The sequence below is a fragment of the Lingula anatina genome, chromosome 1, assembly GCF_051362555.1.
Source record: "Lingula anatina isolate TDL-2025a chromosome 1, LinAna3.0, whole genome shotgun sequence".
Classification (NCBI taxonomy): domain Eukaryota; kingdom Metazoa; phylum Brachiopoda; class Lingulata; order Lingulida; family Lingulidae; genus Lingula; species Lingula anatina.
In genome coordinates, this window is record NC_141767.1 from 47,230,194 (window position 1) to 47,252,927 (window position 22,734).

Sequence of the window (22,734 nt, forward strand, 5' to 3'; positions counted from 1 at the left end):
TCTTCACCAGTCATGCAATGCTGGACGTTAAGATGGCCAAATCCTTTTCTGACAACCACAAAGACAACATGCAGCGTGGAGTGCAGCCAGAATGGTCAGGTCCTCTACACTCAGTCAATTACACCTGTTTAGAGGTTTGCTCATGTTCTCTTCCAGTTTTCTAACTGAAAATGAATCCTTCGGTCTTCTCTACTCTGTCAAGTACACTAGCATGTATGGCAATTCATTTTCATCATTTAAATATCCTCTCTTATTTCCCATTTTTTTACTGTTCTGAAAAAATCAATAGTTTGCTAAAGCTAATCCTCCTAATCTGTCACCATAGAAGACTGTCACCAGTCACTGCCATGCCAGCTTCATTGTCTTGCTTCCTGCACTGTTTTATATATTGGAAAATTCTGTTCATATATTAAGACTAATAAAGCAAAACTTAATTACTTGGCCTTTCTCGCCCTTCCATTTTTTCTAAACCCCTACAGGCTAATTTAACCTGGAAAAGGTTATATGCAGTTATCAATCCAGTGCTTGCAATTTGGCTACCTCTCCTTGGAGGCTAATCACTCTATGCTGGGACTCAGTGCTGCACCTATGTGTTTAAATACCTTGTGCTGATAGTGACACCAAACACCAATGCACTGCCAAAAGTGGTAGCCACTATATATTTCTATACTTTATCAAATGATCCAACTCTATGCCTTTCAATTCATTCAATACTTCAAAACATACTCCTCTTGTTGACAGTCATAATATCTTTTTACCACCCTCCCTGGGATCATGGATTGCTTACTGATTGGTTCAAATACGTCATGTGATCAGGCACAGACCACAGGGATATCATCTGACACCCCATGGAAATGACCATCTCAAAACTGAGGTGTTTGTCCAGCTATACTCATATTATTTACAGTGTCCTTTTGAATAAGTACATTGTTTGCTTTTCTTGTGAATGCCTAAGACCACTACAATATATCAAATTTCCTCTTTTTCTAAGTCAGTTGAAAAAAGTGTGCCTGGATATACAAACAGTCTTCTAAAATGGACATAAGCTCAAGTTTAAGAAAAGATGTTCAAATGAAAAATTGAACACGTTTTTAGTAAAAAGAAAATGATAATAATGGATCAGCTTGGATTTGACCAATAAATCACAAGAAAAATTGCTTTACTTCTAAACTGACATTTAGTTCAGAGGGAAAGACTAATCAAATTTCATTCCAAACCAAATTACACCTGTACAATTCCAAATCTCTTGAAGACATACGCCAATACCAAGCTTTCTTTACTCCTACTGTTCTGTACAAAGCATAAGTGGATGACCACAATCAGCTCACAAACCAATACTTACAGAATGCTACCTTTCAACATGGAATGTGTGATAATCAGAAGAAATTACAAAATCACAAAGGCTTCTTCTGCCACAAGGGCACACAGAATTGCATACTTTATAAGACACATTAACATTTACACAAAACACTTCCGTTTCCTTCACAGAAGTCTATAAACCAGGCTGTGCTTGAACCAATAAATATTATCCTTATGGTATGTCATACATCTGTTGCTTAGGATTGTCTTAAAAGGAATCCTTCTTTCCAAAGGATAAGAGAATGGGGAGGGGAGAGGGGCGACATTGTCATCAATAAAGCAATTTTTACTTTATTCAGAGTTTGTCACCTTTCTTATTAAACCAGATATCTTGTTCTCTTACACATAAAAATCTAAGTTTTAAATTGAATTTTTATTATGATTATGATAGCATTTTTATTATGATAATTATTTTTATAGCTGTTAGTTATTGATAGGCACTGACATTAAATTGCAAAAAAATTCGTCTTTTTCTTGAAACCCTATTTTATTAATTCTGTTGACACTTTTCTTAGCTGGTTTCTTACTTTACTGTGCATATTGAAATGATAACTGGCCATAACCAAGATTTAAGATTAGATATACAGTAATCCCATAAAAATACTAATCCAATGCTCATTTTGTGTATTCTGAATAAATGCTGTGATTGCAGTGGCTTGTGAAAAATATCAAATCTTTTAATTTGCATAGATTTTTAGAGATTTTTGACATAACTGATCCTCACATTTTTCTGGTGTTGATCTACTTTTATACAACAACCAACCTTATTTTGAGAGTAGAAAGAATTCCCAACCCTCCATGATCATATGCTATTGTGACAAGAAATTTTACACCATTTTCATTAAAAATGTCATAAAAAGTTATGTCATAAAATGAAATTCCTTCCATCATTGATCTTCATTCCCATGAATTACATAAAAAATCCCACTCCCTAACCATATGATACCAGCCTGCAATATGCTACAACACTGTGACAGCACGCCTACAGCTTAAAATTGGATAAAAGTGATACAGATCATGCAATCCAAACACATGAAATACCACCCTTTATCAGGATCCTAGACACAGAATTAACCTTAACAATTATCAATTATCCAAATCATTCAATTACTGTATTTATGAATTGTGATTTCTCTTTTACTTATATTATTAAACTGATTTTATCAAACTTATCTACAAATCATTTCATTTCATTTCAATGGTAATAAAACCTGACAGACCAGAATACCTTTTCCTGTAGACAATCACTGTGCATCTGTACAGACTTTGGTGTTTCAGGGTCTTATGTCATGAAATTTTAACATGAAGTTATGCAATTGTACCTGAAAATGTAAAATCTCATCAAAATCCAAGCTATCAAATTGCCCACTGCAGTATCCTTCTGGGACCCCAGCAATCTCATCTTGTTCATAAAGAAATTCAATGTCATCTTCATTGTCATCCCTCACTGTTATAAGCCTGGTGCCTTTGTATTCTTGCACTACTCTGTTGTAGCGTTTGCGAAAGGACATCCCTAACTACAGGTAAAACAACAACTACATATCAATGAAAGACAAGGAAAAAAATCAAGGTAATATATAGTACCCAACACCAGGTCCAAAGATCAATTCTAAAGATAATATTATTTAATATAAAACAACCTGTAAAATTCCCAACAGTTTAATTTGACTAGCAACTATGAAATATTTGTTTTCATGCCCACTATCCAATCTTCTAGTCAATTGCCTCATACTGATGGCTTATGTGTCATGAATGGACAGAATGGGTTATTCCAATGCAATGGTTACTAAAAGACACTATGCTGTCAAACTATTTTGCCTAAATTTAACAGGAGACTTGATATACTGACACCAATGCTAAACATGATGTTAAGCCAAACCTTGTCTTGATGTCTTCTTAAACTTCTTGGTCTCTCAGGGCTACTGGGTCTGTCAGTGCTACTGCTTCCCATGGGCTGCAGAAACACCCGACTCTGCTGGACACTGTTCTTACGAGGGCAGTGGAAACTGAAATGGGATGGGTGATCCCTCACCATTTTCCCTGTGTAACCTGAATTTGGGAGTGAAAAACTCTGACTTCCTGCCCTTTTTGTTGCCTGGTTCTCGCTTCCACTTTCCACCTGATGGACCTTAATGGGCATGGATGCCATTTGATCTTCTTTCTCTGTTTTTTTCTGCACAACATTTACTGCAGGTGTCTTTTGAGGTCCTGCACATTGAAAAAGGGATGTTTTTTTCATCAAGTTTGTTGGTGCCATTGCATCATCAAGTAACTTGCCAGTATTATTATCATGCCAGGTGAAACTTCTTTTGTCTTTAGTTGAATTGCTTCCATAAAAGTCAGGAACATCACGCTCTGGCATTTCTTGTATAACACTCTCTTTTGGGAAATGGCTGCGACAATTTTCAGCTGTTTTATTGCTGGAGTCCTCACAAAGAGAATGATCTTTTTCCTTGGCTCTAATGCCACCAGCTAACCATTCTTTATCTAAATTTCTTGACCCTGAAGGCTTTTTTAATTTGATTGGTTTGTACTTATCTCTAGGAAGGGTGCAGAAGATGCTGGCTTTCTCCAATAGAGGCCGTAGTGTTTCCATGAGGGGCTTCTCACCATCAAAGACATGATGTGTCTCCAAGTTATCTTTACTGAATGAAACTGTCTTCTTTACACCAAAGTTCTCATGCTGAATATAAGCCTTCCTCCCTGGAGAAGGAGATCTTGGTAATGTGTGCCTACCTTGTGGTGGAAAAAGTCTTTCTTCAAATCTGATGCTCAGTTCATGATCCCCAGTTCTCTCCCCAACATTTTCTTCCCTATGGCTGTCCTGTGAATGGGAAGTAGAGGGCCATTGTTCTTGCTCTTCTGGGTGGTGCTGGTCATGGTGCTGGTCATGGTGCCGTTCCTGTGACTCATGATCAAAAACATGACACAGTGACTTCACTGACACAGTCACAGTGGTCACATCAGCTTTCCGCTGCCTAAAAGGACGTATGAGGACCTGATAGCCGCCACACTGCACTGTGGTCTGTCTTGGGGGATCCCTGTAATTATACCTCCCTTGATGGTTTGGAAAACTTTCCTTATTGTAAGACATGATGACTCAGCATTCAATAGCAAACTCCATGTCCACTGTGGATAATTCAAGAAAATCATAGTTTTCAACTACAATATCCTCACTGGAGTACATCTAATCTGCACTTATCTTGACTACAGGTTATCTTTATATTGTCATTAGCTTCAGGAATCCTGCTCAAGCCTACTTTTTCTTAAGACAAAGCACGCTGCCACAAGACTGCTGTTCAAAACATAAAATGACGTCTGCTCTGTAGATGTCCAATCACCTCTTTTCCGTGGTAGTCTTTGGAGGAATTATGACCAAATAATTAACTGTAACATCTGTCAGGTGACAGTTTGGCCTGTAAAAATGCATTTGTGGAGAGATGACGAAAAAAAAAAGATTGTCAAGCTCCTAAGTTATGGCCATCTGGAACCAGCAACACCTTGCTATGATTGAATTTCCCTTTTCTGAGTGTCGTAAGAATCTCTATAGGTATACAAAAATGATTTGGCAAAAACCAAATTTAATGTTGACTTTCTGCCAAATTGTCTAGATGTGTTTACTGTATGTGGTACATCAGTTTGTATCATTTGTAAAATTAATCTTAACCTCAGATAATTATTTTATCAATATTATGCCCTGCATCCCATTTGCAATGATTTTTCAAACCTTTCCTTGGCATTTCAATTATCTATCATAGATCATCCATTGGTCAAATAGCTGTCATAAAAAATAATAATTTTATTCATTTTCTTTAAATATTTCATATTATTTATGTTTTTGGTACATATCTTCTCTTCATTTTTGTAGCAATCCTTACCAATTGCTGTTCAAAATCTTCCTTTTTCTCCATCTTAGCTTCAATTTGTTCTTCCTGCCCATCTTCACTGGACTTGTCTGCTTCCTGACAAAAACATTTAATAAACAGCATGTTGAATCTATCATCAGTAACTTTATCGCTTTAATTAATACTGTTTTTAAAAAAATATACATATATTACCATTTCTATTACTCTGCAGTAGATAGCATTTTGCATTCTGAGAAATACAATAATGATAAACTTGCAGCCAGCCGGCTGCCAACACTCAAAGAATCTGGGCATAAATATCATTTTTTGAGAAATTCTAAATTAAACCCATATCATCTTATTTGAGGTAAATCTAGAAAATGGTATTTTTTCCTTTTTACATTTTACCTTGTCAATGAGTTTGAGTGGGTTTACATCTGATGTTTCAGTGGGTTGCTCATTTGTCTGTTGTTCAGTTTGTTCATGATGTTCTTCTTCCTCTTCTTCAGCCTCCATACCAGAGATGCCATCCTTCTTCAAAACAAATAAATACCAACTTAAATGTAATTTCCCAAGGTAACATGATGCTAAATATGATGAATTTTATCATGTCAAATTTTTATTTACACTGATCAGTTTACCATTTAAAAATACATTATTGGTTAAGGACTGCAGGAATGCAGTGATTACTGTGAATGCTTAAGCCAACAAAGTGAAGAGAAACAATTATGTTAGAATTGCAAAAACAAACAAACAAACAAACATACTTGTTCAAATGACTTCTAGGCAGGCTGCAGCAAATACAATTAGTGGAAGACATTCTTACAATTGACTGGATTCAATTAATGAACTTATGTTATACCAATCAAAACTGCATTTTACATTCCTGAGCATAGATCTTTGAATATATTAAATATTAAAAGCAAAAGTTAAAATGAAATGAATAATTATTATATCTCGCTCATGTGCAACATCTGCTGTATTTTTGTCTTATTTAGCATAATTCATATCTATAAAGTTAACTCCAGTTGCAGTCTTCCTGTAACCTCTTGCAAATGCTACATGCTTTTTACTCTAGCATGCAACATTTTTGTGTACAAGTCCTTAATTCATACATTGCATGATTAAGATCTTTAGTAGCTCAATGCCTATAGAAATGTCAGAAAATTCCAAATATGGTCTTATTAATGAGCACGACACGTGAACTTTGGAATCTCAATAAAGGTCAGTTTTCTTATGTTTAGATGTGTAGGACATGAGAAAAGCTGTTGTCTCGGAAAATCGTTAAAAAAAAACAACAAGTAAAGGCAAAATAGATATGACTGGCTCTACTTGAACTTGAAAACTGTCAGATGTGAGACAGTTCTCTTCTCAGTGGTCTTTTAAAAAACTGCAAGCAGTGTTAAACTGTATCAATTTATCTAATGTATTATCTTCATGAATCTATATATAAGATATGCTCATCTGTTAAAGATGTATCCAATATCAAGATCAAGCCACCAAAATACTTGTCAAGTATTGGAAAATTTTAAGACAAAGTGTGCAATGTGAAATGAAAACTGCACCATGTAATCTAACAGCAGTCTACCACAGCCAATCCTGACATTCTTTCAACAGTCTGAGACTATTCAAAATGGTACCATTTTTTCACAAAATGAGCAAGCAGACCTTCTGTGTCTTGAAGATGGATCATGAGACACCTGTGAAATCATGAACTGTCCATTCAAAGATTAATGTACTGGTCAGTACATACCTCTGTAGGGTACTTGGGAGTCAGTTGGGCTATAATTAATCATCATACCTATTCATATTTATCATTTACCTTTGGCCTTGATGTTCAAATAATGAAATATTTAACCTTGAGATGAATGCATGCTACATTAAATAAAGGCATAGTGGAGAATTGTTTGGACAAATAATTCATGAAATCCTGATCAAAATGTATCAACATTCCTTGATACAAAAATGCAACTTCCATGCCTTTAACAAATGAGACACATTGACTTTCATTATTCACTGTCTTTGTCATGGTGACCAGAGCATTATGATACGGGTACCTTTGGTTTTATGTATGCATGAAAATATCTGAAAGTGACTCAGTTTAGCTTTCTGTGTGTTTATACAAAATTCCCCTTAAAGAACAAGAATGATATAATTTGACATTTGTTAGCCAAAAAAAAAAGAAGAAGAAGAAATGATACCACAATTCAGTATCAAATTGTCATTGTTTTTTTATATTTGTTACATTAATTGTAAAGCAATTTTATTTATTTCATTAAAGATAAACATACTGAAGGCCATGTTGTAACTTTCCAATAAAATGACATTTATAAGAGCAATTAGTGAAAGATTCCAATATTTAATATTGACTAATCAAATTCACTGATGATATATATTAAGTTTCATTGTCACAGTCTGAACAGACATCACTGAGTGAAAACATTATTTACATTAATCATAATACAAACATATGAAATAACGCATTACTAATTGCAGAGAACACTTGCATTTTCAGATTGTGCAAGGAAATCTCACCTGCTGCAATCATAGAGATATCAGTCTAGCCACACTTGATTAAAGCACTGTTGATTAGATCCTATCTACAATCCAATATAGCAGTAATTTTGAATGAAACTACCCCATTAGTAACTATAAAGAGAGTGGCACTGAGTACTCTGGGATAACCCAACTAGCAAACATTTGAACCCATGACCTTTTTATCAGAGGGTGAGTACTCAAGACCATGGCAGGTAATATAAGACTGAAATAGAAATCTGCACTAGCCTCTCCTAGCTCCAGGCTGTCTGTAGTGATTATAAAGTCTTGCTGGCATCACCTTGACCAATGTAGCCATCAGGGTAATAAAGGTATTTCAAGAAAAAAGGGCTTAGTATGGGCTACACGAGAAAACATACTGTACCTACCGGTAGTTGTTGGAGACATGTAATTATACCTTACCTCTTTAATGGTCACAGGCCCGTAGCCAGAAATTTCAAAAGTGGGGTTCTTTTTTTTGAAAAAAAGGACCTTTTCCCATAAAAACTTCATGTACTTACATCAAATTTTACCCAGAGTGGACCTTTTCCCAGCAAAAGGGGCGGTTCTTTCGAACCCCCCCCCCCCCCCCCCCCGAATCCCCCCCCCCCTGGCTACGGGCCTGGGTCAATTTACACAATTTCTTTAATATGAGTTTGTAGTCCATTAGCCATGTGCTATAAATTTTTTATTATTTGTCTTCTAATTTGTGTATGTTCTTTCTAGTTTAATTTTAATGTACATGAAGACAAATCTCCCATTTACTTTAATTGGAAATTACCACAATGATATAGTTACCTTCAAGGAGTCGTCTTCCTCCTCCATATTGTCCTCAGGCTCTGTGCGTCTTGACTTCAACGATTCTTGATCATGAACATCTGCAATTTAAAAATGGCATTTTCTTTTCATATGCTTCAATGAGAAATAACAAAACTGAACTCAAAGTCTTTGTGTATGTTCAAAGTTAGCAAAACTCAATAACCTACTGGTACCAGCAGAAATCTGTGAAAGATATATATATACATGTATACGTATCAATACTCACTGGAATGTTTAACTTAAACTAATGGCAGTCTTTTGATAAGATATCAATATCAATATTCCACTGAGAAAACAAAACTCTACCCTATGACATATTTCTTTTTGGTAAAATTTTAGAAAATGTGGTAAACCCATTTACATTTCTATTATGTTTATCCCCTTTATCACTGCAGCAACAGTTAATTTGTTAGCTACATTTGAAGCTGCTCCCAACAACATGCATACATATGTTCCATCAAAAGTTTCTCTCTTGGCCTCTTGGCATTAATTGGTTTATAGTTTTTTTTTTTCAGAAAAGAGGTCATATCAGAGCCAAAAGTGAACATTTAAGCAAGGGCTGGGAAAGTCTCAAATACAAACGTACACCTAAAGCAGTTAAAATTATCTACATGAAGGTAGTGTTTATTGTAATCAAGCTAGTGTGTCAACAGCACATAACTGACACTGCCTTTGATCAGCTAAGATCATGTAAGATGAAGTCAAAGCCACAGTTCTGAACTGGTTTCAATCTGGATTGGTTCAAGTATATAATTAAAACAACTGAGTGCCCCCCACCCCATCTCCGAAACTTGGTACTATTCTCACAGGTTCCAATCAAAATACTATCTGAAAACCATACGTGCATTTTTTTTTCAGAGAGAAATTCTTGTCATACTGCCTCTTTTTCAAATAAAACATCTTTATTAGGTGATTAAAAAGGCTTGGAAGATCTAAGAAGGGCATTCATAGTGCAAAACCAATCTGTACCTGTCATTTAAATATATTATATATCTTGGATCTAGATATGTTTCAGTTTATCTTTTGGATTGTACTGAGCGCATCACATCTTATCAAATCATCTAAGGAAATGACATAAAAATAATTATAATAAAATAATAATAATAAAAATAATAACTATTTAAAAACAAAACCTTGTAACTAAAGAAATGGCAAAGGATGTAACACTTACCACATTTAAATGAAGGTGTCCTTTCACGTTTCTGAAAAAGAAGATAAAGAAATGATAATTTATTGTACTGAAGATCAGTTACATACAGGTTAACCATATCATTATTTATAACAGCTACGGATTTTTGAGGAAAATAAAAAGGCAAGGATTTTTTGCTGTTTTATGGTTAATTTGGCACAGCATATTCTTTAAAAACCTTTAGTGCATACTTTTTAACAGAATTGTAAAAAAAGATTTGTACTTTTAACTCTTACTCAAACCAACCATCAAATCCTTCTGATCAAAATCTTGTTTTTAAAACACTAGTTATTTAGCTGACCACTTTTAAATCCCAATTTTCAATACCTTTCAAAACATTCCTAGAGTGGCCATTTAAAAATAGATTAAAACCACAACCTAAGTTCCCATAATATTAATTCCATTCAAAGCATCTATGAACCTTAATTTATTTGTACTTATTATCATCTTTCTTAATTTCACTGCCAATAAATAACTTAAAATGGCAATAAAATCCAAGGCCACTGAACATTAAGTTGCCAATGAGTACATACTTTTTTCATGTTGCACCTGGCCAAAAAATGAGAAAAATATCTTAACTTGTGGTCATTGTCAATGTAACATCCCATCTGTTATCAGCCCAAAACCCATGCAACCCAGCAACTATCTTCATATTCTCCTATATGTCTTTCCTGCACAACAACATATGTATATCAGGCTCACATTCTTCCACCCTCACAAATACTAAGTAATATTTCTACCAATACTGTATCAAACCCAGTGTTAGTATTGTGCCTTATTTAACCTGTATATTATTTGCAAACAATATCTTGCAAACAAGAAAAACTGCTTTGCAAAACATTCTGTTTGTTTGTTTGTTTGTTTGTTTGTTTGTTTGTTTGTTTGTTTTTGCCTTGTGAAATACAAATGCTCAAACATCTGCAAGAAAAATACATAAACTCACACCAAACCTCAGTCTAAAAGCAACTTTTAAAAACATTTTCCAATATCTATGATCCCCAAATTCATACCATACCTGTTTCATAAGACTGAGTACAATGCCTTAGGCTTTAAAAATACTTTTGTTTATGAGTATACCTCATATGAACATTAGATTCAAGATTTATATAGAGCAATGCAAAATTATTTATTTCAACACATCCCATAGAGTCTCATAAAAACAATTTGCTTTGTGTTGTCTTGCAACAAATCACCCTGATTGCATTTACAAAGCCATTTACCAAAATGATCTATGTTCTGTGCAGTTAAAGTGTTGCTTAACATATTGAGGTCAGCTATCTTATGACTTACAGGTCCTCCCATTGCTCTAACAGTGCACTCTTTTTAATAAATATTATGTGACAGAAATATCCAATGTTTGTATAAGATCTGATGTTAAATCACTTCTAATATTTAAAACATAATACATGATTGAATTTTTTCCATGTCAATCTGAAAAGTCAACTTGACATGTCTCCTTTTTATAATAAAATCAATTATATCAAATGTAATCTTTCTTTTTGGGAATGCAAATAATTCTTATAAATAATAATAATAAAAAATAATAATAATAATAACTGCCTGAGAAGGATTGCACATATATATTTTCTTGTCAGATCTACATTAAATCATTTTATCTCTTAATTTGCATGTCTTTTCTGACACATATTTTGAGGGCTGATCTGGTTCATGCCAAAGTAAAATGTTCAGCATACCTTCATGCAAGTTGAAAACCTGCCCATATCACAAACTATAAGCCCACTGTAAAACAACTGGTTACTAAAGTGTAAACAAGCAAAATTTATAGGACTTTGAAATAAGGGGGTCAGAATTCTGTAGTGGTTTTCTATATTGATTGTTTTTTTTTTTTTTGTTTTGTTTTGTTTTTTTGTTTTTGTTTGTTTGTTTTTTTACATCCTAACTTAAAAATATTACCTAAATGCATTTTACTTATGATGACAGATCAAATTGTCAATAAACCTATCACCTTTTGAACTTTTTTTTAATCATTCAGTTAGTCAAGGTTCTTAATTGTATCTAAATTATATTTCAATTATATTAATACAGTATTTGCTCCCTTCCTCCAGCAGTAATTTAACCACAACCCTAGCTTATTCAGGTTACTATATGTAATTTTTCTTGGTAATCATCTACAGAGTAAGTAATCTAAAATCCATCTTGCCTTATGCCAATATTAAATCATCTGCAGGTAAATGGACTCTTTTTAGCAGCAAGTTTACAAATATCATGCATTTCAGATAACACAAATGTGCATGAATGTGCACATGCACATACGCACACATATGCACACATGTGCACACACACTAAGGCTTCGTTCACATGCAATGTCTTATAGTAACTATAACGTTACTATAAGTAACTGGCTCGCGCTGCCAGTAATTACGCGGCGGGATATTCAGGGCACAGACCGTGATCATAAGATAGCGCGAATAGAAAATAGATTTTTAAAAAATAGACATTCCATGTGAACGAAGCCTAAAACTATATGATTCTTCAGAAATATGCCAATTTTTGGTTCTAAGAGGCATGAATCAAAATTTCACTGTGATTATTACAGCCATACCCAGCAAGTGTTCAAGTCATACCTGCAAAAAAACATAAAAAGCTCCCTCTTTCAACATAAACCCTGTACTCTTCAAACAAAATCAACAATTAAAAAAAGATTTTGACATGTTCTTTTACCTGCTGGATGTGTGTATACACTGTTCAAGCAAGATGCCTCAAAGTTCAAGGCAATGATCTAGATTCTGAATCATATTGCAGCCCCCATATACCGGTACATGTAGCAAAGCCAGCAAAGCTCTCAAGTTATCATGTATTTGGGGGCCCACCTGGAAACATAGACATAAATAACCACTGCTGCAGAATGAACATGCAGTAAATGGAATCTCCCAGGAAGAACAGACAATCTAGCTCTCCAGAGCTTGCTTTTCCTTTATGTTTCAGAAAGAGCAATGATGCCTGCTTGGTCATTTCCATATACAGTCAGACTTTTTGCTGCACCAAGTGATTAAAAGAGGCATGAAATCTATGGACAGCTTATCCCAGCAACTGCTGGGCAGTGCTTCTGCAAGATTGCATTATACGTAGCTCTGATAACTGCTTATACGTACATGTTATATATGCAAACTTACCTCATGTACAAGAGCTTTGGCTCTGCATACTAGCTACACTCTGGCACATCCATCATAACCTTCTATAATGCACAAGCCTGAGATGGAGCCTAGGATCTAGTTCAACCTTGTAAAAAGCACTTCTAAGCTGCTCTAAATATAAACTTTCTCCTTGCTATCAATATTTTAATGGTTCTCCATGCCCTGCACAATATAAACTTCCACTAGCTCAGCTATCAACAGCAGCTATAATGTTTTTATAATTTGTTTTAATCTTGCCTAATAGAAGTAAACAATATTAGAAGCAGGTCAACACAATTAGTATAAGCTGGGAAAAATCTTACCAGTCATCTACTCCACCCTTCTATGATAACTTATTATAATTCTAAATTTGATTTACTTAAAGGGAACAGAATTAAAAGTTAACCAACAAATTAAAAGAACACTGAAAACAACAGGACATCAAAGAGTCAACCATCATCTTGCTTCATCCAATATAACAATCATTTTCCAAGATAAAACAAAAATACAAGTGCCTATGAAAAAAACAAAATATATTTTCAATGGTAAAGATCCTCCACTGTTTTCTTTTCAATAAATGCAAACAGTCTTTTGAAAGAAAGCAAATATTATAACGTTTAAACTACTGCCAGTATATACCTGAATAGTATATTTGTACCGACTCTCCTAAAGAAACAGAAATCATTACAAAAATACGGCTTTTCTCATTGTGGGTTCTTTTTGCTGGCCATTCAGTCAAGTCAAGTAGCTGCTGATGATATCACTTGCTACCCCCTTATAGATAACATGTATATTTTCACTGTATTTATACCTCCTTTTTTAGATAAAACTAAATGGTGGCACTGCAGGTACAATCACTATGTAAGATATAAAGTACATATAACATACTAACTGAAAAAAACACCCAACTGAATATTGATTCTTAGCTTTCGATTTACTGGTACTGTTACACTTCTCCCCCCCCCCCCCCCACCCCCTCCATGCTCTCTCTCTCTCTCTCTCTCTCTCTCTCTCTCTCTCTCAATCAATCAATCAACATGTACTTGCTATATCCTTTAACTTATATTCTATCCATACACCCCAGTCTGTCCAACATACAGTCCTAGTCCGGGTACCTTAATATCCATACAACAAGTGATCATACATATCAGTGTTTTTTGTTTGAAGAAACTTAACAGGTCAGATAGTATTTCACACCTTAGTTCTGTGTACATACAAATAGGCCACTTTCCACAGACCCCAACACAATAAATGGTTGACTAAAAGACACCTTATTAAGCCTGAAATAGGTACCTTTTACTGACACCTACACTATAATTCTTTGACTATTTTGTTCCTAATTATTAAGTCAGGTAAACATTTAAGGTAGCAAATACTTCAAATTCTACAAAACAAACCACCTGTACTTATCTTAGATACTAACTGGTCCAGTTATCCATAACAGATACCTTTTTAAGCCATGCCTATTAAAACTGTTCACTGACAGGTAAACAAAGTCTCCACCCTACAGTACCTGATAAACCAACCAGCAGTTATGAAGACAAGAGCAGGTGCCAGTAGTGAGTACCTGTACAATCTTTCTCCACTGCTGCCTTGAAGGAGGAGGAGTATTAATTAAGCAGCCGTACACAGCTAGCACAGTTCCGTTTACCCCACACTTATGGTGTGAGGCCTGAGCATGCGGCAAGGGTAATACAAAGCAAACACTAAGTGAGCCTTTCTAATAACAATACCTCTGATCAAACAGCCAATATATTACTGATTGCTTGACCGGGTAGATGTAAATGCCTGGGTCTTGGTAAGCATGTGTGCTGTTGTGCCATTGATCTAAGCGCTCTCAAACAAAACAACATTTCTTATTGTAATATAAAGCATGAGACATACAAGAGTGTTAGTGCAGTGCATGTTCTGATCACACATAGACAGTCTAAGAATGTCTACTGCCAAATTTTCCTTGTTTAGTACAACATGTTGGTCAGTTAGCTGTACAGATATGCCACTACTTTTTGCACTTGAGAACTAAATTTTGCAGATTTTTTTAATCAAGTTTTTTTTTTCAGAGAATCAATACATGCACACACTTATACACACCTATGTGCAAATGGAAAGCGTTGCAATATATATACCTTTACACCACAAAAATAGCAAAGCTTACTTGTTAATATAGGGCAGCTGTCCATGAACAAACTGAATAACTCATCAACTTCTGGATGTTCAGGTGTGCACTTCCCTCTCAGTTGTTTTACCTGTACTGGCAGATCCCCACATAACAAGTTAAAGATATAGGTGTATGGTAGGTACAATAAAGGTACCAGAAACTAAAATTAACAGGTAGACATTGGACCCTCTGATAAGGACTATGTATTGAGACATATATTATAATTAATCATGTGAATAGATGATACAGTATCAATTGAAGTGGACAATATCCAAACACTGATATCAGACATTAAAAAAAAAAAACCAATGAAAATTTGTTGATAAAAAATCTGATATGGACATCTTTTGCAATAATTAACCATGCTTCTTTTGGTCATAAATAACTGCTAAATTTACCAAATACTTAAATGCCAGCCAATGTAATTAAACTTTCAGACAAATAAAAAATTAAGCAATACTTTCTGTAAATTTTCTTTACTTGAAGTATTCTAAACTTTTTTTCAGACAGAGGTGAAGGTACATTTTTCTAATGTGACCTTAGCTTTCAGTCACTTCAGGCAAAATGAATGAAATGAACTAATTGAATTTTAAAAATGCTCATGTCAGCTAAGATTTCAATTTCAGGAAAATGCTATCCAACAATTAACATTAAATGGGCATAATGAATATAACATCTGCCTATCAAAGTTTTTCAAATCTCCATCTCAAATACATTCACGCTGTATTAATTATATCTGACATGCTCTTTTCACTCAATATGATTGACAGATTCTCCTATTAAATCCTGGCGTGGTCCCCAGTTAAGTACAAAACCAGCTCCTGATCTATGAGGAGGTTATTAAAATACATTGATCTCTACTTGTGGTTTTCTGGTATGGACTTTAGCCACAGCTGTGTATACACACAGTTTAGAGATATAATGTAGAGCAGGGGATTTATGCATATTTGGGGGAGGGGGGGGGGTCTTAATTTTGATATAGACATATTGACTAGAACACAAAAAAGCTGGTGATTATACAATTACATTGGAAACAAGAAGCATATTTATCTGTCAATCTGATTGCATTCAGCGAGAGTCTCCCTGGGGGTAAGATCCCAAAGAATCATATTATATCTGTCTAATTCGTGAGAAATTAGTATATATATTTGTCCTGCTAAATTTTACTAGGCTCAAATTAGTTTCACTAGTAAAAAATAGCTTTTATAGTCATGATATCTTATTTGAATAGGTTAACATGGCAGGGCCTATGATATGATAAATGATTAGGTCCATGTAATTGCTTATATTCCAAATGATAAGTTACATGCATCTGTCAGAGCATTTCAGATGGAAATTAGAAATAGGAATTACCAATAAAAAGTTGAAATAACATAAGTTAAACAAAATCATTTTATAAGTCAGATCTGATATTCATTAGTAATGTATGTCTTACAGGTTAGTGTAAATTTCACACAGAAGTCTATTTCTATAAAACTTTTGCAGTGTACGTTGTACAGGATAAACAGAGGGCATGCAGGTAAATGTGTTTGGGGGAGGGGATCTACAACCACAGGTATATTGATTCCTTTGGGAGAGATGTGGGATATAATGCAGCATACATGTTATAAAGAGATTTGCTACTGTTACTACCATATATGGTACAAGTATGTATGTGTGTGCATGTACGTGCATGAACACATGGGCACGTGCGTGTGCATGTGTTCATGCGTGCGTGTGTGCGTGTATGTCTGTGTGTGTGTAACTATTCAGTCAGAGGGTTACTAGTACCTTAGACCCTGTAATCTCCATCTATGGAATTCCTGGGGATCTCTCAATGCCCTGCAGCCTCAGCCTCTTCCTTATGGATTCAGATTATAAGTGAAGTCTCCTTTGTCAAATACTGCCCTTACTTCAATCCAGATTTAACATCACTTTTTAGACTTCTTGTCCTGAAACAATATTATATGTGTATGCATCTAAGTCTATTTCACCTATTTTGTCTCACTATAGTAAAATACCATCAATACATTATTACATCCAGCCATCTACATCTACTATTTCTTAAAGGGTGTAATTCATAAATTAATCTACATTAAGTCTTTTGATCTATTGTGTAACATCAAAAGTCAGTCCTTCATTATAAAAACATGGAAAACTCAAGTAGAAGAGTGATTTTTTTCAAATTTTTATTAACAAAGAAAAAAATACATATAAAATACCTAACAATATATAATTACTATCAACTCTCAAATTATCACAAAATGGGCCTTGATAATTTTAAATCTCTGCTAACGTGAGTGGTCATGTGTCAAATCTGCTTATCAGTATGAGCAAATATAGACATTAACTGTATTTACAAGAGTTCAAAGGAGTAGGTGGAGCATTAATTATAATGTTGGAGCATTCTGCTGCTGAGTCACACTTTTTCAGTGTTCAGTGTAAATACACTACAGTTTCAATCCATCCTATAGACACAAACAAGTGCAAGGCAATAGACTACATGTAACATTTACTGAACAAGAACAAGAATGCATAAATTTATAAATCATACTGCTAACATATTTAACAAAAAATATGATATTGTATCAATTATTAACAGAATGTCTCTATAAACTTAAGTACTAAAAGTAGGGAATATTTGCATACATTTGCGCAGTAATACATGTGTATGTAGGCAAAACGACTGAAAAAGAATTTAAAAAGCACCCACCCACATAAACCTTTCTTTTTCCCTCTCTTTTTGTGCTCTACAGTATATACAAACCGCGATAATTTATTTTTTACAGTTAGCTTCTCAGGTCAGTGATTAGATGCACATTTATAAGTTTGTACAACAAGCCTGGGATAGCCAGAAGTTGTAGAACTCACTTGTTCTTCATTACCGTACCCGCCAGCAACACTTCACACAGGTGCTAAACTAAACGACACTTCGCTTACTCCCTGCTGTGTTGGTCTCTAAGCAAACCATGTTCAATTTCATTGCGTTTGCAATTCAACTTGAGCTCAACTACCACAATTTTCACACTTTTCAGAACACGCGTGTACTTTTGAAGGAGAAACAAAATTCCACTTTGTATTTTGAATTTTGAAACTCTGTTGTAGACTTTTTTATTCCATATCTAATAATATTTGATTTTTTCAGGTTTTAAAGATTTGTAAAATTAGATGTTTTGGTGGAAATATTAATTTGATATGCATGAAAGATAAACTTTTCTCTTGCTATACTCATATCGCGCACATTTGTAAACACAAGTGAGTTCGAAGGTGGTCGCCAGAATCCCTTGCTTGAATCAGCTTTCCTGGGGGCACGTAAGGTGACATGATTTGCATAATTCTTGTCGCAGGCCATGGGACATTGCTTGGGACCGAGATAAAGGTATAAGAAGATGACTCTAGTGTGTTGAGTAAGATATGTGACTGTGTTGTACATGTACGTGCTGGTATAGTAAATAAGTGTGTTGACGTCAGTGTGTGGGTAGAGGGGGGGGGGTGTTCTTTGCTTCTTCTCCTTTAAAAGATATATAATATTTTGATCATACTAAAGGTGTTTTTTTTGTGTTATTTTGATTTTCTCTTTGACTGTCTTTGATATGGTGCAAATGTTAATATAAAAATAATTCTCAAATAGAGATGTACTACCGTAGAAGTCCTGTGTCTAATAACTGTCATTTGAAAATAATAAAATACATCATCACCTTGTGCTACATGTTGCAGTCATAAAGGAAGAGTGAAGTGTACACAAACCAATACTGAATATATAGCAACTGCTTTATTTATTTATTTATTTATTTATTTATTTATTTATTTATTTTTTTTTTTTTTTTCATTACAGTTTTGAACTGGTAGATAATTCATTTAAAATTTATGTAATGTTCATATTGAAGTGCACTGGAATGCCAGTATCTTTTTGCATTATAAATGAAATATTGCTTGACTGTCTGGATGTTAGTATGTATATGTTAGTTAGTCTCCAAACTTAAGCTGCAGTACATGAATAGTTTGCATAGCTTGTCTTATCAAGAAACCTCTGTTGACCTGGCTAAATATCTCTGGCTATTCCCAGCACCGTTTTGATCAACTCTGTCTTTAGCATAAGGGAAGGAAGTACAATGGTTATGCAATTGCTGAGTTAAGCGGTGGATATAGTGAGTGAGCTAGCAAAATGAGAGATGGCATGGGCTTCCCAGTTTATATTCTTGGCATATAATAATTGCTGTCAGATCATCTACTTCCTGGAGTTAGTTTAAAAACAGTTTACTTGAAATGATGTTGAATGCAGCAATGTGTACGTACAGAGTTATCTAGGTTATGTCTCTAAAGATGCTGCTCTGTATTATACTGGATGAGGTGAGGCTGCTTCCCTGTTAAGTATAAAGAATGATTAGGATAGAAAATGATATTGAATATTTCAAGGAAATTATTTGAGTCTTGACCTTTCATTATGGACATGTGATGTTTAGTGAAAGTTTTCAAGATTACAATGTATATATCAGAATATAAAGATTATTCTGTCAAGTTTTTGAAAAATAAATAGTAAATACATCTGCCCATTAGATTTGTCCATATTTCCCCTTTACCCTAAATTCATTCACATGTATTATGTATTTAGGTGTCTCCAGACTTCAGTCACCTGTCAGGTGTCCCCAAGGCCCTGCTCCCTGGGGTGGGGGGAAAGAAGATCCTGGATTACTGGTGGGAGGCCATCAAGGCGTAAGTACTAGTAGTATGTTCTGTTATATGGTATACTACAGTGCATAATCAGAGAAAGGCATCTTTTTACAATTTAGATAAGTATTAAGATTTATCTGTAGAGTGTTCTGTTTTAGTTTTTCATATTCCATACTAGTTATGTGTATAAAGATTCTTTTTTTAAATTTTGCTTACCTTTTCTCACACAGTTTGTGCGGAGTTAAATTGCTTTGACTAAATTGGTTTTGCTTTCTCCAGGAGACAACTGTTCAGTGAAGTTTATCTGGTAACAAATGCAGACAAGTAAGTAGGCTTGCATTAATTTTTTTTTTTTTTTTTGTAATATTTCAGATATATTGTTTATTCAAATGTGCAAAAAGCTATTAGATATATTAAAAATTCCTGTAACAACTAACAGCTGTATGATTAATATACTTAGTCTACCTATCTTTAACTTGACAGAACTGTGCTAAATCTATGCTACTTTTAGGTACAAGCACTACGAGAGATGGGCCACAGCCTCAGATTTTCCAGTTGAAAATATTATCAATGATGGAACAACAATTTATGCCAATAGGTATATAATATTACAAAGATATGGATGAAATATATTCAGATTCGATATTTTAATGCAAATGGACTTCTCTAGCAGCTAGTGGTAGGAATGTTAGTCTTTTTTATGTACAGACACAGATGTGTCTGTACATATAGCCATCATCTGCGTCTGTCGTCGCCGTCGTCGCCGTCGCCGTGCACTTTTACCGATAACACGATAAGTGGAAAACTGTTTTTTCTTTTGGCTTGAAACTTACAGAACTAATGAATATTCATAATACGCAGGTCAAGTTCGAAAATCAGCATGATCGGGTCACTTATAGGGAATTTATGCTGTTTTTTCACTTTTTTCAGCATAAATGAAGCACCGATAACACGATAAGTGGAAAACTGTTTTACTTTTTGGCTTGAAACTTACAGAACTGATGAATATTCATAATACGCAGGTCAAGTTCGAAAATCAGCGTGATTGGGTCATTTTTAATGAATTTAGGCTATTTTTTCTCTTTTTTCAGCATAAATGCAGCACTGATAACATGATAAGTGGAAAACCATTTTACTTTTTGGCTTGAAACTTACAGAACTGATAAATATTCATAATACGCAGGTCAAGTTCGAAAATCGGCATGATTGGGTCATTTTTTAGTGAATTTAGGCTATTTTTTCTCTTTTTTCAGCATATATATACAGCACCAATAACACGATAACTGGAAAACCATTTTGGCTTTTGGCTTGAAACTTAGAGAACTGATAAATATTTATAATACGCAGGTCAAGTTCGAAAATCAGCATGATAGGGTGACTTGTAGGGAAGTTATGCTGTTTTTTTTTTTACTTTTTTCAGCATATATGCAGCACCGATAACACGATAAGTGGAAAACAGCTTTACTTTTTGGCTTCAAACTTACAAAACTGATGAAGATTCATAATCCGCAGATCAAGTTCAAAAATCAGCATGATCAAGCCATTTTTAGGGGAGTTATGCTATTTTTTCACTTTTTTCAACATATATATACAGCACCAATAACACGATAACTGGAAAACCATTTTGGCTTTTGGCTTGAAACTTAGAGAACTGATAAATATTTATAATACGCAGGTCAAGTTCGAAAATCGGCATGATAGGGTGACTTGTAGGGAAGTTATGCTGTTTTTTTTTTTTTACTTTTTTCAGCATATATGCAGCACCGATAACACGATAAGTGGAAAACAGCTTTACTTTTTGGCTTCAAACTTACAAAACTGATGAAGATTCATAATCCGCAGATCAAGTTCAAAAATCAGCATGATCAAGCCATTTTTAGGGGAGTTATGCTATTTTTTCACTTTTTTCAACATATATGCAACACTGATAACACTATATAAGAAAAACAGATAGGCCAATTGTCATTATACTTACAGGAGTGGTCAATCTTACTAAAATGCAGGTTGAGTTGGAAAATCAGCATAATCTGGCCATTATTTTAGAAGTTATGCTGTTTTTTCACATTTCCTCAGATTCAATTCTTAAGCATGTTAACAGTCTCATTATTTAACTAATAAGATACGTAAAAGTGTTTGTTTGATATTTCCTGCATCTTTACAACATTGTTAGTTGATTATGTAAAAATGATGGTAAACTTGATATCGTGTATTGTGTAATAAAGTGTCAAAAATGGAAATAAACTCATATCATATCATATTGCAGTTTGTTAGATTCAATCATCAACTATGTTCAGAATCTCAGAATGGAGGAAATTGGACATTTAACACTGTTCTATTGATATTTTTCCCATCTCATCAATTTTCTTAGTTGGTCATATAAAAATGGAAGTATACTGTTTATTTTGTTTTGTTTAAAAAGTGTTAAAACGGAGATAAACCCATTTCAGAACAGTGCTGTCTTTTTATGTACAGACACAGATGTGTCTGTACATATAGCCATCATCTGCGTCTGTCGTCGCCGTCGTCGTCGCCGTGCACTTTTACCGATAACACGATAAGTGGAAAACCATTTTACCTTTTGACTTGAAACTTGCAGAACTTATGAATATTCATAATACGCAGGTCAAGTTCGAAAATCAGCATGATCGGGTCACTTTTAGGGAATTTATGCTGTTTTTTCACTTTTTTCAGCATATATGCAGCACCGATAACACGATAAGTGGAAAACCATTTTACCTTTTGACTTGAAACTTACAGAACTGATGAATATTCATAATACGCAGGTCAAGTTCGAAAATCAGCATGATCGGGTCACTTTTAGGGAATTTAGGCTGTTTTTTCACTTTTTTCAGCATATATGCAGCACCGATAACACGATAAGTGGAAAACCATTTTACCTTTTGACTTGAAACTTACAGAACTGATGAATATTCATAATACGCAGGTCAAGTTCGAAAATCAGCATGATTGGGCCATTTTTAGGGAATTTATGCTGTTTTTTCACTATTTTCAATATAAATACAACATTGATAACACAATATAAGA

At 34.4% G+C, this 22,734-nt stretch overlaps 2 protein-coding genes across 11 annotated transcripts in view; one reads left to right on the forward strand and one right to left on the reverse strand.

Moving 5' to 3' along the window:
* The window catches only part of LOC106171386 (uncharacterized), a 37,458-nt gene extending 19,411 nt beyond the window's left edge, over positions 1 to 18,047 (reverse strand). Inside the window, exons 1-7 of one of the 7 annotated variants that reach the window (XM_087002413.1) lie at positions 17,890 to 18,047; positions 16,810 to 16,970; positions 9,730 to 9,760; positions 8,538 to 8,617; positions 5,613 to 5,738; positions 5,238 to 5,321; positions 2,682 to 2,876 (exon numbers count right to left, since the gene is read on the reverse strand). In XM_087002413.1, coding sequence (XP_086858539.1) covers positions 2,682 to 2,876; positions 5,238 to 5,321; positions 5,613 to 5,738; positions 8,538 to 8,617; positions 9,730 to 9,760; positions 16,810 to 16,830 — 537 coding nt within the window. In that variant the 5' untranslated portion in view covers positions 16,831 to 16,970; positions 17,890 to 18,047. Of the gene's footprint in view, positions 1 to 2,681; positions 2,877 to 3,238; positions 4,705 to 5,237; positions 5,322 to 5,612; positions 5,739 to 8,537; positions 8,618 to 9,729; positions 9,761 to 10,280; positions 11,195 to 12,429; positions 12,810 to 14,329; positions 14,411 to 15,036; positions 15,133 to 16,809; positions 16,971 to 17,889 lie in introns of those variants that run through there. The other 6 variants (XM_087002414.1, XM_087002417.1, XM_087002416.1 and 3 more) reach the window with 6 other exon arrangements.
* Positions 1 to 22,734, forward strand: part of LOC106171370 (uncharacterized) — a 237,833-nt gene that overhangs the window by 203,437 nt on the left and 11,662 nt on the right. Inside the window, exons 1-4 of one of the 4 annotated variants that reach the window (XM_087002421.1) lie at positions 15,154 to 15,174; positions 19,631 to 19,731; positions 19,969 to 20,013; positions 20,201 to 20,287. In XM_087002421.1, coding sequence (XP_086858547.1) covers positions 15,172 to 15,174; positions 19,631 to 19,731; positions 19,969 to 20,013; positions 20,201 to 20,287 — 236 coding nt within the window. In that variant the 5' untranslated portion in view covers positions 15,154 to 15,171. Of the gene's footprint in view, positions 1 to 15,153; positions 15,175 to 18,234; positions 18,398 to 19,231; positions 19,369 to 19,630; positions 19,732 to 19,968; positions 20,014 to 20,200; positions 20,288 to 22,734 lie in introns of those variants that run through there. The other 3 variants (XM_087002419.1, XM_087002420.1, XM_087002422.1) reach the window with 3 other exon arrangements.